The following is an 18,132-nucleotide window of genomic DNA, read 5'->3' on the forward strand; positions in this document are numbered from 1 at the left end:
GTTTGGTTTGGTTTGGTTTGGTTTGGTTTGGTTTGGTTTGGTTTGGTTTGGTTTGGTTTTGGTTTGGTTTGGTTTTGGTTTTTAAGACAGGCTTTCTCTTGTTGTCCTAGCTGTCCTGGCCTTGAACTCACAGAGAGCCGCCTGCCTCTGCCTCCAAGTGCTGGGATTAAAGGTGTGCACCACTGATTTGAAAAGTCTTACAACTTGGAAAGTCTTACTCTTAGAAATTAATTCGCAGAAAACTAGCGTGTGAACACAGTCAAATAAAGAAACTCATTTTCATAAACTTTATAAAAGGAAATGTCCTACCTTGTCATCCAAAGTTACATTTCAGTACATGTGTTACTATTCATTAATTTACCACTTAATTCAATTTTGATGTACTTTACTATTACTTTGATTTTGGTTTTAATTACACTTATTCATTTGTTTGTGGTGGGGTGGTGAGTGTGTGCCTGCAGCAAGTGGATGGAGGTCAGTGGGTGGCTTGGCCTGAGTCGGAGTCTCTCCTCTGCCCTGTGAGGGATGAAACTGGGGTCTCCAGGTCGCAGTGATCACCTGTGCCCACTAAGCCATCAGGCAGGCCGGGCTCATCCCATGGTGAATTATTGTCTTTGCTGTAAACTTCTCCCACGTCAGTTCAGAGACATCTGTATTTTCCTAATGTGTATGCTAGGCTATGCTTCTTTGAAATTATAGGATTATTAGGTAGTCCATCCTAACTTATGTGCATGCTTCATGAAGCACCTTGACAGTAATTTTTTTATAATTTGCCCTTTTTAAATACATGATTCAAAAATGTTTAATTTAGTGAATCTTAAACATTTTAAAAAGAAATAAGACACTGATATCCTTGAGATTGGGAGAAATAAAGCTTTAGGAATATTCTTTAGTTATACCTTTGAAAAGCAACTTCAATTCTTTTGGATTCTGTTTCTTACTGTAAAACAGAGTACTCTCCAGAAAGCCCAAATTCAAAAATTCTGTTATTCTTTCATCTTTATTTCATAGAAAAATGTCAACAGCTATATAGAATGCAAAACCGTAATATTCACTTTACAACTAAGTTTTTATCTGTATAAAACATCCTTGAAAATATATCACTAGCCGTGGAGACAAGGGTCACTAACCGGTTTTCAAAGGTAAGATACCTCATTCTTCTGACAAACTTGTATTTCTTGACTCAAAAGGCAACACAGTCCATCAGGAAAATCAAAATATTTAACCCACATATTTTAAGACTGTGTGAGTGTCTGCCCAGCCTCCCTAACCCTGTTAAGCATGCTCACTTTCATCTGCAGGTCCTCGGAGCTCTCTGTGGACATGTACAAGGCCAGCAGCACCGGCAAGACGTTTGTGATGGCGACAGCCCGGGCGTGCTCTGGGGTGTGCCTCCCCACCTGTCCAAGAGCCCAGGCAGCCGCAGCCTTAATATGATCCTCCAGGTCTTCCGACAGGCAGGCCGACAACGGGGGGACACCCTGCAGTGGGGAGAGCAAGTGGATAAATCTAGAGCAGATTAGAGTCCTCTGTGTGTCTCAGGCATCAGAAGATTTAGTCTTGATCTCTTTTTTTCCTCTAAATGGTTCAATAAATGCACACATCACAAGGGCAGTCATTTCTTAAGTCAATAAAATGACTAGAACTAAATCACCTTAATTACCTGTAACAGCCTAACTTAAATAAAAATGTCTCTACTAGCTTCTACCCCCAAATAGAAGAACATTTATGCAAACAACAGAGATAGGTGTCTCAGAACAGGCAAAACCAAATCCCATTGTGACAAACCAAAATCTTAAAACTTTATTTTCCATTGTTTAGAAAGTTAAGACCAGGGCTAGCCCTCAGTTTAATCCTCAGGAACACACATATCCCAAATATAGTAAATCTGAAAATAAAATAACTACTACAAACTAAAAACCAGAGGAGTATAAGCACCAGTTCACTCTACGCGCCTTTCACATGGACCGTATTCAACTGTCTTCCCTGAAATACCACATACGTTTGCAGTCATGTGGGCGGCCTTTATGATGATAGTTCTGCTCATTTGTATACCCAAGTACAGCCAGGTTCTTTTGCTACATGGGTAGCTTATGTGTACATTTTGCATTTTAGACTCTAATTTTGTTTAAATAATTAAAACATCATCAAATACCCTCAAAAAACAGTTTGTAAACCTAAGGAAAAAAATCAAATAAACATCAATTTTTCTATTGATAAAATAAAAGTTGTGTATAAGGCATAATTTTGTAACTAATTGGAGACAATAGTAATTATTTCAAATGTAGTATGATCAGGACTGTTATTACATGTTAGTGCTGCCACAGCAAAGGCCAGGACTATCCCACATGCAGTCCCCAAAACCTCTTCATCTGTTCTTTCTTTCTCTCTCTTTCTTTCTTTTTTCTTTCCTTATTTTTTGGATCAGTTTCCAAAACTCACCATGTTTCTGGATCTGCTCCTTTTCTAGCACTAAAAAGGTTATGTCCACAGTATAATAGGCCAGACTTTGAAGAGAAGCCACGCTTGTAGGATGTAGATTGAGGAAGAGGGGAGAAAGAGAAGAGCAGCAGGTGGCCCTTGCTTCTCATCCCGAGCTCCAGCTCACATCACTGGCCCAGATCCGGAGACCCAGAGCTTAAGTGTCTTTCAGAGGTGACAGAGAGCCATAAATGGTAGACATTATCAGCTGCTTCCTGAGCACCTCAGAGGACAGGAGAAAACGCCTCATTGCTGTGTGCTTTGCCTCAGACTCCTGATGCCAACTCGGTTCTCAGGGAACTGAAAACCAAACCAGTGGGAGTGGGAGAGATTGGCTCAGGCCTCCACCAAAGAAGGGGAGGGGCGCTCTGGCCAGGTGTGTAGGTGCGAAACAAACTGCAGCTGCTCTCTTCACTCCTCTGATGAGGTGTCTTCCTGACAAAGGAGCCAGGGCTCGAAAGCCCAGGCCCATCCCTGAGGACCCCTCCAAAAGCACCAGGATTGCCCTGGCCATTGCAGTAGTCTGCAGTAACAGAACAAAAGAGAAGCAGGCTAGAGAGTGCTCGGCATGGCGGAGATTCGGAGACTCACTGTGGCGGAGGTGGAAAATCAAGATCTGGGCTCCTCTGTATTCTGCGGATTAGCAAGGGGGAAAATATCCCCATTTCTGTTTAACAAACAGCAGCAGGTTTTCAATGCTGATAAGAACCCTACCCCCTAGAGGGCTGCCACACACAGTCTGAGCACAGTGTTTGATGTGGTCTTCCAGAATCCCCTATCTATACACCAACATATTTTGTGAGCACCTACTATGGGCCAAGGCTACACTATAGAGTGAGTTCATACAAAGCTGTAAATTGAAAAAAGGCAAAATCTCCAGAGGATGAAACAACAGAAATACTGCCTCCGTCCACTGTGCCCTCTGAATGCCTGACTGCATCTGAAGAGAGAGCTGGCCAGCACCTCCTCCTCATCAGATAACGCGAACAGAGGAGCACACAGACTCTGAGCTGTGCGAAAGAGATAAATGGGCAGAGCTAGAGTATTTTTAAGTATACACAATTAATCCTTCAAGATATACATATATGTAATATTTAAAGAAAGATTATAGTATTGCTTAAAGAAGTCTATAATTGATATAGAAAGCTTTACCTACTTTGTAATCCACACCTTTCGCCAAAAATCCCCCTGGAAAACATACTAATAAACACTGACATAAGTAAAACAGTTGAACGAAGTTAGGCGACTCTTTTACCATGTCCAGTTATGTTTGCTATTCTGGTATCAGCCTGAGGTTCTATCTTGGAACAGCCTACTACAGTACCTAGAAGAAATGAAGCAGCGCCCACCTTGGAGATGATCACGGCCATAGCCAGGTTCTCTGAATGAGCGGCCACGTACCCCAGCATCATGATGCCCGGCAGCCTGATGTTCCCTCTGCAGGACCCAATGCAGTCGATGACTGCGGCCACGGCCCCGGCATTAACAATGAGCTGTGAAAGCTGAAAGAAAAGCAGAAGGCCTCAGACAGTACAAGATGGTCTTTAGCATGACTGACAACACTTTATTTAGTGCTTAAAAATGCCTGGTCAAAGTGAAATACTGTTCAAAGAGAGTACTGCATTTATGAAAGAAATGTCCAGGGAGAATAATCCCACTATTCCAAATGCCCAAATATTCACAGTGGAAAAGCTTATTCTGTGCTTTACAAAAGTTACACAATTTTTCTTCCTTTTGTAACAAATTTCAAAATTCCTCATTTAAGCACTAAAGCGAGGACTAGTTCATACCTGGCTAAGCACAGAAGTATGTGGCCACAGTGCCTGAGCATGAAAATAAGTCAGTGTCCAAAGACATCAGACTTGATGACTGGCCTAATTACCACATACTAACTGGGCACACTTCAGTTCTGGAAAATCTTGTCTATGTAAAGACATCAGATGAAATAAGAATGAGGACTTTAACATGTAATGAAATGGAAAATAGGTTAGTCAAAGTACACACAGGAAAAAGAAAACTTTAAAATCAGCATAGGCTTGCTTTGTCTCTCTTTCTTTCCATCCAAAAAGTCAGAGCAGAAAATCCCATTACAATAGCTGGCTATCTGGGTGCCCCAGGACACCGGGGAGCCAGGGAGCTGCTGCGGATGGTCGCAACCTGCAGATGAGATAGCATTCTCTCTGCTCCCAGCAGTCATGATAGTCTCCCCATAATCTAGAAATGGAAAGCTAGCAATAATTAGAAACTGGATTCCAAACTCAAACGTCATTAATACAATTCAGTGGTTCTCAAATGGAGGTGATTTTGAACCCTAGAGAATGTTTGACAATGTTTGAAGTCAGTTTTTATTGTCAATACCTTTGAGGGAGGGGCCCTGATGGCACCAAGTGGTCAGAGCCTAGGGACACTGGTGAACATCCATTCTACCATGTACAGACAGTCACATCATCCAAAATGTCTGCAGTGCGGAGGAGGGGCAGTGACCTCGTCAGAGTTCATGGAGCAAGCCTCAAGCCCCACACACAAGTTGGTGTTTTATTCGAAAAACTGAAGCTAAGTGCGTCCCGAAGCCTGCTTTTTGTTGTTTTGCTTTGCTTTTACCTCGGGTGTATGCTTTGCAATCTCTCTAATTAAAGTGCAAGCGTTTTTCTTCACGTATTCATCCTTCTCCTTCAGACATGTAAGCACAACTGGGAAAATCTCTGCTTCAACAACCATCTCCGCCAGATCCACAGAGTGCTTAGCAATATGACTCAGAGCTGAGAGGACCTGTTGCTGATAAGCAAAATAAAGAAATAAATAGTAAGTAGAACAAAACATCAGAGGGTACACGTCAGAGTGTCGATGTAACTTAGTTTTGTGATATTCTAATTTCTTTATGAGCAGAAAGGAGCTGTGTGGATACTTTGCATATCCTAAGATGTCCAAGCCTTGGGACTGTCACAGCTTCGTTACAAACTCAATGATTTTTGACTTCCCCATTAGTTCTCTCCTGAGTACTTTAAAAGCTTTTACGGGTAATTAAAATATAGGACCTTTAGGTAAATATCACTTCTTAATTACACATCCATAGGTTGCTAATTTATGATGTGTGGTATGTAGTGCCATAACAGGCAGAAGTAATGTCTTCAGGGCATGATATTGGTACCTTCTCAAGTAACTTCCCATCACTTAGCTAACATCAACAATTTAAAAACTATACATATATAGCTGTGTTTCTGGTGAATATAGAAAGCTACCAGGGGAACCAATAAACATGACAATTTTCATCAGAAATGTAAACATTCTAGTGATGTGGGCTAGAAAACCTTTAAGTCCTTGTTTTCAGTCTAAGGCTCTCCCAAGCAAATTATTTTGGGCAGACCAACATTTTTTGGCTTATTTTAATTATTAACGTCAATGCTAACGTTGACTAATTTATGTTGACACTACCTGGAATGTTCAGCATCACACAGATTTCTAACCATCTTGAATGTGGCACCCAGAGCATTACTGCCACGTGTTTGCTAATTGTTTTTCTCCACATTAGTCTACACCCATCTCCACTTCTTGGTCTGTAAGGACGCTCTTGTCTGTTGTCTCTCGACCTCGGTTGTAAATACCTTCAGTTTCTCATCAGGGTTGAGGATCATCTGTGCTAAGTGAGCAATAGCCCCCATGTCCACCACCATCTGCGCCAGCTCTGGGGAGTGCTTTGAAATATCACTGAGGGCCGAGGCAGCAATCCTTTTCAAAGCAATTTCTGGCTCTTGAATACAGAGAACTAAAAGAGGAACAGCTCCTGCATCCACCACAGCTTGTGACAGTTCTGTGGGTCCAAGAAGAGTAATTAAGTGAGTATGGGTGACTGACCCTGGGGCTCGCCATCCTTCACCCTGACAGATACAGCAAAGAGAAAAGGGGAGGGTGTGCTTCGCTCTCTCGACATCTGCATTTCAAATCAGCCTTTCTGGTTTCATAAACCATGTGGACCAATCCTGAGCTGAAAAGAACACAGGTCAATAGATGGACCTCCATTTACATGAGCACATTTGAGGTAGATTAGGCTGAAATGGCTTGTTATTCTTTTTTTTTTTTTAAGAGAGTAAGCAGATGTCAGCTGTTTAAGCCCTGGCAATTCCGCACTTCTCAATAGGCAAGCATTTTATGCGTGGTTTACAATAACAGAGGAAATTAAAGTACCAAAACTTCACCAACCACACGAATTAGTATTTTGTGCTATTTACATGAGCAATCATTAGCATGACTCATGGATCAATAATGTTGATTTTAAAATTCCTTTCATTTTGTAATACTTTGAAAAGATTTGTAAACTACTTCAGACAAAATAAAAAGTTGTCTTTTCATTGTATGCTAAAACACTTAAAAAAGGTTTATAACTTATCAACACATTTAGATAAAGGAATACATTTATCTTAACCCTATTATTCAGAGAGCAAACAAATATAATGTTGATTTACTTATATGTTCAAGAAAAACAGCTATAAAATAATAATTTTACAGTATGAGGCTGAGAGATTATACGTGTTTAGGAAGTCCATGTGAGAGGGAGAAAGCTCCGTCCAGTGACGCGTTCCACTCTGGTACTGCTGCCTCACTGAGTACACACGTCATCGTTCCAATCTCTTCCTTCCCCATGTTTCTAGTGCCTTAGACATACAAGCGTCTTAATTGTCAAACCAAAATAGCTATTTACTATATCACGTAAGTCTTTAATTTGGGAAAAATACTTAATTTTTCAAAATATTGGTAATACTAAATTTTCTAAAAGAAGTTAATGTTAGCAAATGCAAGTTCATATCTGTAATTTGTTTTCCTTAAATTATCATAATTATCTTAGAAGACTCAATAATGTACAAGCATTTTATTTATTCTTTTATTGAACAAGTATTAATGTAACATTATTATGTGCCAGGTGCATTGAATTCTGGAGCCTGTTACATACTTCTAAAAATTAATACTACATTCATTAGCAAATGTATTAATTTTTTATAAATCTGATGTATAAAATGATATAAGTGGAAAGTTTATATGCAATCTGAAAAACCTGAGGAAATAAGAGGAATTTGCTTTACAAACATAACATAAGAAAGACTCAGGCATTACATGGCAATTACAAGTACCTCTGTCTGCTGCTGTATCTGAGAAGATGGACAGGACAGTAGGCACAGGCAGCAGTCCCTATTTCTCTCGCATACCCAGCTGTCCAAGGGAAATTAAGGGACTATAAAGTACAGTGTGCCATTGCTAAACACAACACTCAAGTTTCCTGGTCATTAACAGGCTCCTAAGGAATTCAAACCAACTCAAATTATACAGGTGTCTGTAGTGCTCAGTTTTAAACTCTGCTTTATCTGGGCTTCCTTAAAGCCTCTCCCTTCCAACCTCCCAACCCTAGGTAGGAGAGAGAAGGTTAGTGGGGAGATGGGGCACAGACCCATTACTTCTCCAGGCTGTTTAGGGTACATGGGTCCTCCTGGGGCTATAACAGTCTCCATCAATGGCAAATGCAGCCAGCAGTCTCCTCTGAGCCGCTGTGTTGAAATGTTTCTCTGTCTGCCACACTGTCCATCTCTGGTCACTCCAAACTGCTACAAGCCACATGTCAATACTCCTTGCCACACTTTCTCTTTCTGAGCACCCATATTTATATCCCTCAGAGTCCTAGACCACACCCCTCTCCATGCTGCATGAGGCAGGCGATTACCTGCTGGCAAAGGCCACACCTGACAGAAGACAGTTATCAGTTGTGGACACACTAAAGCCCAAAACAAGATCCCACATTTGAGATTAAAACGAAAACATGTGTACATAGCACGACTGAGCTTACAAAGAAACCAAAGCTTCATTACAGGTGTTACATGGTAATATCAATTCATACGTGCCCACTGGAACACAGTGGGTGGGATGGTGACTGCTGGCGGCTTGGCCCCCAGGGCAGACCTCGGGGCTCCTGTAACGCGCTGTTTGGATGAGGTTGAGCCTCAGAATGTCTGAGGAGTCTTGTCTTGATGAATGATGTGGGCAGACTAGCTTCATTGTGGACAATCCCATCCCCTGAGCAGGGGCATCCTGGGCTCCATACAACTGAGATGGCAGACTGATAGCAGCACAGATGACGTCCCACATTCCTCTCTGCTCGGACCGGGGATGTAGTATGGCCAGGCCTCTCGGGTTACTGCCTTTCCTGCCGTTATGGGCTGAGACCCTGAATTGTGATCAAATAAATCCTTTCTCCCTCACAGTATTTTTCACAGCAACAGAAAAGAAACTAAGGCAATGGGCCAAACATTTATCTAAAGAAAGTAGAAAGATTAATTTACTTCTGTGTTTTCATACAGTTTCTAGAAGTAAAGAGTATGCAGTGAACTTCAACTCTTTAATGGAAATATTAAAGCATCCCCAGCTAAATAAATAAGCCATTAACAACAAAACCTCAAGGTTCTTTCTACAAAACACCTATTTTACGTACGTATGTATTACGTAGATACTTTGTCATTGACTGGTTGTTGGAGTAACACATGCTCCTTCACCCGAATGTTGAACCATCAGTAGATTGTCCTGAAATGCCACCTGGCTCCCCCCTCTGCCCCTCACCACCTCTGCAAACCAGAGCTGTTAACTGTGGGGAGACTGGGAATATCCCTAGGAAAAAGATTTGCAAGATGATCAAGTTTCCTGCTCTAAACCCAGCCACTTCATACTTGGAATTCTCACGACCTTTACATCAGCAAATGTATATGGTCCCGTGGTGCTGTGATCTGCACTTGAATCACATAGTGTTCCTTAGGAACAGTATTGGCCTCTGACCTTCACACGCTCAGTCTCTTATTAGCTGCTCTGCTGCCACAGGGGAGGACACAGCCTAGGAATGCCCCTGTCCCATATGTGAACAGCCTGCCTTTGACACACTCTTTTCAATACTTTATCTTTCCTTTTCTCACAGCTTTCTCTGGGGCATCGGGCTAGTGACCATTGTGGTTACTTGCCCAGCAATATTTGTCAGTAAGGGCATGGGCTTGAGAGTCCAGAGTAGAAGTCTGCTAGAAACTCTGTAAGGGATTTTTCTGCAGTGCACTGAGATCCACAGCAGGAAGCCCCACCGTTCTTCTTGGGCATCATCATGCCTGCAAATGACATCTGGAGTGCCCACCCCCGTCTTGTGAAAGACATCAATATTTTGAGAATGGCTGAGTTCAAAAATGAAAAACATCTGCGTCCTCCATGATGTTGTTCAGCTTGGAACTGCCCTGACTCTGAACTTTATATCATCTGACATAAACTTTAAAAAAAGATCTTATTGTTTAAGCCACTGTGGTCAATGTTCAGTAACCAACAGCTAAAAACATCCAGATATAATTCTTTCCTCTCTTATGCTTGCTATATGTCTGTATTTTCCTGTCTTCTTTCACTTGCCAAGTATTCAGAGAGTGCTTACTACTGGCTGGAAACCTGGCTAGACTTGGAGGAAGCAGGACAGAGAGACAAGTTCTAGCTCCTTGTTCGAGTCAGAACTTGCTCCAGTGAATGCAGGAAGAGACCACTGCAGGGACTTCATTCCAGGAAATGCTTACTCCTCCTCCTTCCTCCTTCCCCTTTTCCTTTGCAGGAGGAACCACACATTCAGAAAATTCTGTACATTTAGAACTTCTCCTAAGAGAACTTTTGGGGAGCTTGTTTTGGTTTTTGTGTATGGGTGTTTTGCCCTCCTGCATGTCAGTGTGCCTGGTGCCCACAGAGACCAGGAGGGCTGTCAAATCCCTTGAGACTGGAGTTACAGAAGGTCTGTGAGCCGTGTGGTCGCTAGGATGCAAACCTGGGTCCCCTGGAAGAGCAGTCAGTACTCTTAACCCCTGAGCTGTCTCTCCTCAGGGAGCTCATTTTAAAACTATTTTAGAAACCACCCTTAGACATTCAATTAACATGCTTTTGAAAGCAATGATTAGTACAGACACAGATGCTCACTGGAAATTGTTTCAAAAATAAAAAAAGTAGGCCTCATGTGGTGGTGAATGCCTTTAATTCCAGTGCTCAGGAGACAAAAGGCAGGCAATCTCTGAATTCAAGAAGTTTATCTTTAGTACCTGAAAATATCTTAGCCTTGTTTTAAATGAATCTTCAGATTAATTTCTTGTATAATAACATGTGGCATGATCTTATATTGCCCAATAACAAATTAAATATATATATATATAATATATATATATATAATCAAATATATATATATTTGATTCAAGAGTACATGTTGGTACAGTGGTGCGGTCCTGGGATGGCGGTTTGTCCACGGTCAACCTCAGCTCTGTAGCAAGTTTGAGAATAGCCTTAGCTACATGAAATCCTGTGTTATTGCCCACTTTCTCATAATATCTAGGAAACAGAAGCAACCTAGAAGTCATCAACTGATGAATGGATAATGAAAATATGACACATACAAGATACAATTTGATTGAATTTTCAAGTTAATGCATGAAATTGGAAAAATATCTTCAGTAAGGTAACCAGAGCAATAAAAACAAGCACTTCCCTCAAGGGCTATCAGCACACACCTTTAATGTCAGCACTCAGGAGGCAGAGGCAAGTGGTCTTTGAAACCAGCCTGGTCTATAATGGCCAGGACTACATAGAGAGACCCTGTCTCGAAAACAGAATAAAACAAAACAAACAACGAAACTTTATGTTCTTCCTTATATATGGACTGTCTTGGTGTTACTTTTGCTGTGGTAAAACACTCCACAAAGCAACCTGGGGAGGAAAGGGTTTATTGCCTACACTGCCATATCGCTGTTAGTCATCAAAGGAAGTCAGGGCAGGAACTCACACAGGGCAGGAACCTGGAGGCAAAAGTTGAAGCCATTTAAAAATTGTGTTCAATGGCTTGCTCATGGCGACTTGCTCAGCCTACTTTCTCATAGAAGCCAGGACCACCAGCCCAAGGATGGCTCCGCCCACAATGGGCTGGGTCCATTAATCTCTAGTTAAGGCAGTGTCTACAGCTTGCTCTTATGGAGGCATTTTCTCAGGTGAGGGTCTTTCCTTGAAGATGACTCTCGTTTGGTCAAGTTGATGTAAACCGAGCCCAGGAAACTTGCTTCCAACTTCTGATTTTGTGTATTCAGCTTAGAAACAAGCTGTTCTTTCCTGCCAGCTTTCATGAACAGAGATGCTCTGTAGACTGCCGGAGGAGAAAGGGCATCAGAGGTGGTACCCGTCTGTGAAAACTGCACTACACCCTCAACCCTTAATCTTACTTTTTAATTATGCATTTAAGAAACTGTTTGGATCCAAGGTGGTAAACTCAGCACCTACAGGGCTCAGGCAAGAAACTAAAAAAATAAATCCCGAAGAAGTAAGGACACTCAGGCACAGTGCAGAGCAGGAAAGCCTCTACCTACAAGGAACAGCAGCTCCCAGCCTTAGCCCTGGGAGGCTGTACAAGAGTACAGGCATGCTGTGTCAGGCCTTTCTAAAATGTGAGGTTACTTGCCCTTTAAGTGTTGGCAGCTTTATTTTTCAAAGGAACTCTATGTGAGACAACATAACGCAGTCCAAATAAAACACATCCATCTGGGAGCCGGCTTCAAACTCAACCACCATTTTACAACCTCAGGCTTAACTCTTATGGCTTCTTAAACGACCTGTGCAGAAGCTTTCTGGATATGGAAACGTGAAGGTCTTTCTACCATTAATTCTCAAATTCATATTCAGAGGTCTCATAAAGGAAGACTCTTACTGCGATGATACAAGGAAAAATGTAGGGAGAGGCTGAGAAATGATGAACAACTATACGTTAGCCAACCGAGGGGCAGAGGCAATTTAAAAATGGATACTCAACTGATTTTTCTGCTCAAAATCGGTATAAAGAAGAGAAGAATTTGAGCAAACTGAAGTGATTCTGAGCACTTATAAGTTAAAAAGTACACCAAATGAAGAGGCTTTCCGAATGAGAAAAGGAAGAGAAAAAATGTGTGTGTGTGTGTTAGCATACAAATTCAGCCACTGCTCTGGAACCTGATTTCTTTAACTTTACTTATTTTGTTAGGATTTTGGAACTAAACCTGCTCCTGGGTTGCCTAGCAACTTATGATGTCATCGTGTCGCTGGCCAGGTGGCCACACCTGGAAGGCGTGGTTACCTTCCCCCTTAAAGGGCCCAGCCGGCCATGTGGTCCCTCTCTAGGTCTCTCTTGCTCCTGGCCTCTTCTCTCTCTTGGCCCTCTTCCCTTTCTCTATCAGGGTGCCCCCTCTCTCTCTTTCTCCTTTCTCTTTCCCCCCTCTCTTTCCCTTCATCATGTCCTGCTCTCTCCCATCTCTCTCTCCACCTCCAGCTAATAAATCTCTTTCATAAAAAAGATCTGTTGTGATCATCATGATTTAATTCCTCCCCCATCATATTTTACTTCTCAGCCCTACAAAGATACATTTTAACCTATTATAAAAATACTAGAAGTCACAATCAAACACCTTGCACTTAGGTAGCTCCATTTCAGTTTAAAAATTGGCTGGCTGGTTTTTGCTTTAGCCATAAAAATAAAAGACACAGCTATATTACTCCCAAACTTCTACCTACCTACCTACCTATCTATCTATCTATCTATCTATCTATCTATCTATCTACCTACCTACCTATCTACCTGTGTATTATCTATCTATTTAGCTTTCTATTATCTATCTATCTGTCTGTCTGTCTGTCTATCATCTATCTGTCTGGAGACAGCCTGTGCATGCTAGGCGGGTGATGACCTTACACTCCTGGCTCTCCTGCTAGAGCCTCAGAGTGCTGGTTTGCAGATCACTTCACACGCTGCTGGAGACCCATGCTTTGCCTGTGCTCGGCAAGCACTCTACTAACTAACTATAGCCCCAGCCTGACTGAAAAAAGAGAAATATAGAAAGTACATTGAGAACATACTCTTACATAGATAATAATCTGACATCCCATTCAACCAATTTTTCATAATTAGGTAAAATTAAAATTAAAAAATTAATAATAAAATAAAAGAAGCTGTAGTCCCAAAGCTTCAGTATGGCTTTAACAACAGCTTCCAAACAAAATTAATTTTGCCTTGGTGTAACTCGGCTGCTTACCTAAAGCATTTACTCCCTAGTGGTCTCTGTTGGTCAGAAATATGGAAATGGTGTAGCCAAGGGGCTCAAGCCTTTCATGAGGCTACAGTCAAGGCTCAGGTGGGGCTGGTGGCTGCTTCCATCATCTGAAATCCACTTCCAAGAGCACTCCTGAGTCTTGGGAGGAACTTGCCTACTGTGGGCTTCCCAACAGGCCATGCAAGGAGGATGTGTCTAAAACGACTGATCCAGAACACGTGATTCAACACAACACAATCTGTCATAGCCCAACTGGAAAGTTACTTCTGGTGTGGGGGAGGCGGCCACACAGGACACGCACAGTAGGAGGCAGACATACTGGGCTGGATCTCACAACAACCTCTTCTTCACTGAATCAGTGGAAAGATGCAACATCCTCAGCTAACAGTCCCCTGATCTGGCTATAATTTTGAGCTGATTGATGTCTCAATTTGCAGGTAGAAATGGAAAACGCATAGAGAGATTTCTGTGTGTTATGAATAAGTTTCACATGATTTTTCTTCCCATGATTTCCATCTCACATTCCTCTATCAGATTCTTCATAATCATTGTATTGAATGATCGTTTAAGGGGTAACATACACATTCGCTTCCAAGACAACTGACTCCTTTAAAAACTCAGTGAGTCAAACAGGCCACTGCTCTGCAGATAATGAGCTTTAGTTAGACATTACAGTCAGCTTGGACAGAGCAGGCAGTGCTTACGTGGGCTTCTATGAAGAGCACCCTCAAAACATAATGTGGAAAGGCCAAGAAATGGAGAGCAAAGAGGAGAAAGCAGAAGAGATGGAAACCTGCCTGCTGCCTGGATGACAGTGTGTAGAAGATTTAAAGCATCCTGAGCCCCACCATCACATTGGCCTTTGACTCTCCACAGCTGAGACTGGGCAAAGCCAAGTTACTCAACAGGTCTACAATGCCCTGGTTAAAAAGGAACCAACACAGTAAAGTGAGTGGAATAACATCTTTACAAAGCATGCTTTTTTGCGTGCAGGGACGGGATTTCTCTTAACCTACAATGTTAAAAAACAAAATCCTTATCATGGGAAATGCCAATGTTTATTATTCAGACTTTATTGGTATTCATTTTTGCTTCAGCCCATTATCTCCTCAACCAGTCCCCATGACAGACAATTGTTTTTGCTTAGCTCAGCTCTTATTTTAATATATAGGACAATGAACCTCTTGTATTCTGATCTCACGTTTCTATGTTGAGTGTGGTTGTGCTGTCCATGTGTGGACGCATGTTTGCATACGTGTGGATACACATGGGTGTGGCGAGCAGAGGCTGACAGCAAGTGTTCTCATTTGATTTCCTGATGCAGGTGTCTTGCCGAAGCTGGCCATTTCAGGAGGCTTGGCTGGCCAGCCTGCTCTGGGGAATACCTGCTTGGCTGGGGGTGCCCATGCTTTCCATCTAAACATACACCTAACGCTAGGACGTCCAAGACGGCTGTGGAGAGGGTCGCAGGCCTCCTATCCTTTCCAGAGTGACTGCCCTGGACAAATCTTTCTCTGCTCTATTACTTATTTGCTTAATTGGCCTCTGAGGATGGATAGGATGGATGATCCTAGCTTGTTAGGGCTGCCTGGCCCAGCCTCTCACCCTAACAACTTCACAAACACTGTTTGAGTAAATGGCTTTGATGTAATTAGCGTATTCTGCACTTTTAGAGCAAGCTGGGCCATTCATCTAAGACCACAAACAAAGGCCCCCACATGCCAGCTAGCACTAGCACAGCGTGCCTGCTCTTTCCTGGACACTGGCGGTACAGGTCTACGGATAGCCAGGTGCTGTGCGCATGCCAGAGCCACTCCTGCCTTGACCAAGCCCTAAGCATCCATGGCTAACTTCTCTCACGGAAAGCTGTGAACGGCCCACCTGGGGCATTCACGGATTCTAAATGCATTTGCCTAATGTAGTCCTAGAAATTGAGCTGCAAATTGAAATGATTCCCCTCCATACTGAAAAGGTGTTAGGTGATTGCAGTTCAAGAAGCAGGGTGGCCCAGGCCCCCACTGTGCCTCCTTCCTCTCTGTAGTGGAAGCATCACTAACACTTGTCTCCTAGTTAGGTGAATTTGAAGGGTGAGCAGAGCTTCCGGCCGCTCTGCCCTCTTCATGCCGCTGATAGGTGCACGTTGGAGGAGATGAATGTTTTTAAAGATCCTAAAGTGGAAAGCCTTCTCCTTTCTCGTTGCAGTATCTGTGTAGGTAAGAGTCCTTGCGCGTGCGACCCTCTAATGGAGCGAATATTCACATACTGTCCACGGTGGCCCCGTCTCATGGTGGAGCTGCACATAAATCAGGCTGGAGAGGGAGAATACACACATGTGGCCAGCAGCCCTGGCAATTAGAGGCAGAGTGCCTGACATCATGGGGAGCATGGACAGAAGGCTGGTATTCCAGACACACTCCTTCGTGTGTGTGTGTGTGTGTGTGTGTGTGTGTGTGTCCAAGAGTGCCATCAGAAGCTGCTGGTGAGCAGAGGTACTCTTCAACTATGCCATTGCAGCTTCCTCAGCTGGACTCTGCCACAGAATCATGCATAACGTGTAGAACATCCAATCAAATGTACTCCTCTTGCTAGACTAAGTTCAATCAAAGCTTACTACCAAAGGCTAGCCTGAGTTTTAACTACAGCTCTCAACACTTAAAACTTATCTTTGAGCCTATGTGTAGAGATGCTTCCCTCAAAACACCAAGCCATTTCTTCCCCTTCTTCTTTTCTTCTTTCTCCTTCTTCTTTCTCTCCTTCTTCTTTTTCTCCTTCTTCTTCTTTCTTCTTCTTCTTCTTCCTTCTTCTTCTTCTTCTTCTTCTTCTTCTTCTTCTTCTTCTTCTTCTTCTTCTTCTTCTTCTTCTTCTTCTTCTTCTTCTTCTTCCCTTTAAAGCTATTCACTTTACACCCTGGTTACAGGCCCATTCCTCCTCCCAAGCCGTTTCTTGCCTTCACCTTAGTCTGCACTTTTAATTAGGTTGTTCATGGCCTTGAGGCCCCTGCTTGGGAGGCGGGGATCGGGGCTCCTAAAGCGTCTCTCTGTGCCTGGTTGCCCACTGCTCAGTGGCTACAATCCTACTGCCCTTCCTACCTCATCCCTCACGCTTCTAGTAAGATACTTTTGTTTCCAAAAAATATTAACCCTGAAAATTGTGATGTACTTGCTAAGTAACTGACCTGTTAGCAAAGTGGGAAAAATTAGCAAGGAGGAGGAAGAAGAGAACAGGCTGAAAAAGGGAAAAAAAAAAAAAAAGCTGACCTCAGACCCCCAGCCTTCTCCTCCTCCTCCTCCTTAAGGCACACCTCCTCTGGCATTTCACTTACAGTAAAAAACTTTGTAAATCATTGAGTGCCTTAGCATGAACACTAAAAAAATGAATGAACACTTCCAAATGCTCTCAGTATGTTCCATGTTTAGGAGACTATTAAGGGATAAACCAGTTATTCGGGGGTAAATATTCCATTGTCTTTGAGTTGGCTGTGACTGGCAACTTCTGAGGAACTGGACAGCAGTGCCCCTTCCTTCTGAGAAATTGACACAGTGATTTTCAGACTTTCTGGGCCGTAGTCTCTAACTATAGCGAACTATTAAATTACAGTGGGAATTCCACATGGAATCCAGGTCATGGAAGGAGAACAGAATGTGATCCCTAAGTCAGATCCTATTTATTAACTACAGTAACATCTCCCAGACCAGACAAAAAGGGAAGATGGGCAGAAAGCCCTGGGACCAAACCACCAGTGTGTCTCTGTGGCTGTTCCAGAGTGTCTTTGAACTACTCCAAGAGACTCATTCCAATGTGAAATGTGTCCCCTGACTCTGTTAAATCCAACTGTGAAGCTTTTGGCTTCTGATTGGAAACACTGAGTTCTCTCAACACATCAGCATTCCCTGACAATTTACAAGCTCCAGACACCATGGAATGAAAATATGAATCTTTCTAAACATGATAAGAGCTTTCTTTCTCAACTTAGTTTTCCTCTGTTCTATTTCTATTCTGTGGCCAGTGGTGTCCCCATTTTAAGAACCAAATATAACCGGAGACAGCCTCTGCCTGCTCCTGTGGGTTTCCTCCGGCGCTGCCAGGAAGTGGGCAGTGAAGTTGTACAGAGTAGCGGCTAACACGGACTTGGGTGCAGACAGATTTAGTCCCCATTCTCACACCATGGTTCCCATCATGCAGGGCTCGTGTCCAAGCCACACTTTTCTCATCAAATAAAGAAAGAAACACCTGAGGGCAGCTACAATCAAAATGAGACCATGTATCAGAACTGCAAGGCACAGAGCCCAACAGTGACTGCCCACGCCCACAGCTGCCGTTCTCTAGCCACGCTGGAACATCTCCAAGCACCTTTAATTCTGCCAGCGCAGTAATGCAACATACATTTCATAATCTACATCCATAGGAAAGCTCATTTTACAGTATTTTAACTGTAATATACGACTTTCCCCTTTTTAATATTATAATTACTTTTCCTTCTTGCCACATAGGGACCCTAATTATCTTTTACTTTGTTGCATGAGATTTTATTAAATGGATTACTATATAA

General features: G+C 42.7%; 1 protein-coding gene and 1 long non-coding RNA gene across 2 annotated transcripts in view; one reads left to right on the forward strand and one right to left on the reverse strand.

Moving 5' to 3' along the window:
* LOC129666609 (uncharacterized) overlaps positions 1–2,233 on the forward strand; it is a 7,552-nt gene extending 5,319 nt beyond the window's left edge. The window contains exon 4 of the long non-coding RNA XR_008718623.1: positions 1,302–2,233. This is a non-coding gene — a long non-coding RNA (uncharacterized LOC129666609). The remainder of the gene's footprint in view (positions 1–1,301) is intronic.
* Positions 1–18,132, reverse strand: part of Spag6 (sperm associated antigen 6) — a 52,777-nt gene that overhangs the window by 13,615 nt on the left and 21,030 nt on the right. Inside the window, exons 5-8 of the mRNA XM_055593798.1 lie at positions 6,084–6,289; positions 5,083–5,256; positions 3,831–3,983; positions 1,290–1,481 (exon numbers count right to left, since the gene is read on the reverse strand). Of these exons, the coding sequence (XP_055449773.1) occupies positions 1,290–1,481; positions 3,831–3,983; positions 5,083–5,256; positions 6,084–6,289 (725 nt within the window). The remainder of the gene's footprint in view (positions 1–1,289; positions 1,482–3,830; positions 3,984–5,082; positions 5,257–6,083; positions 6,290–18,132) is intronic.

The sequence above is a fragment of the Psammomys obesus genome, unplaced genomic scaffold (assembly GCF_907164565.1).
Source record: "Psammomys obesus unplaced genomic scaffold, mPsaObe1.curated_primary_1811, whole genome shotgun sequence".
NCBI lineage: Eukaryota > Metazoa > Chordata > Mammalia > Rodentia > Muridae > Psammomys > Psammomys obesus.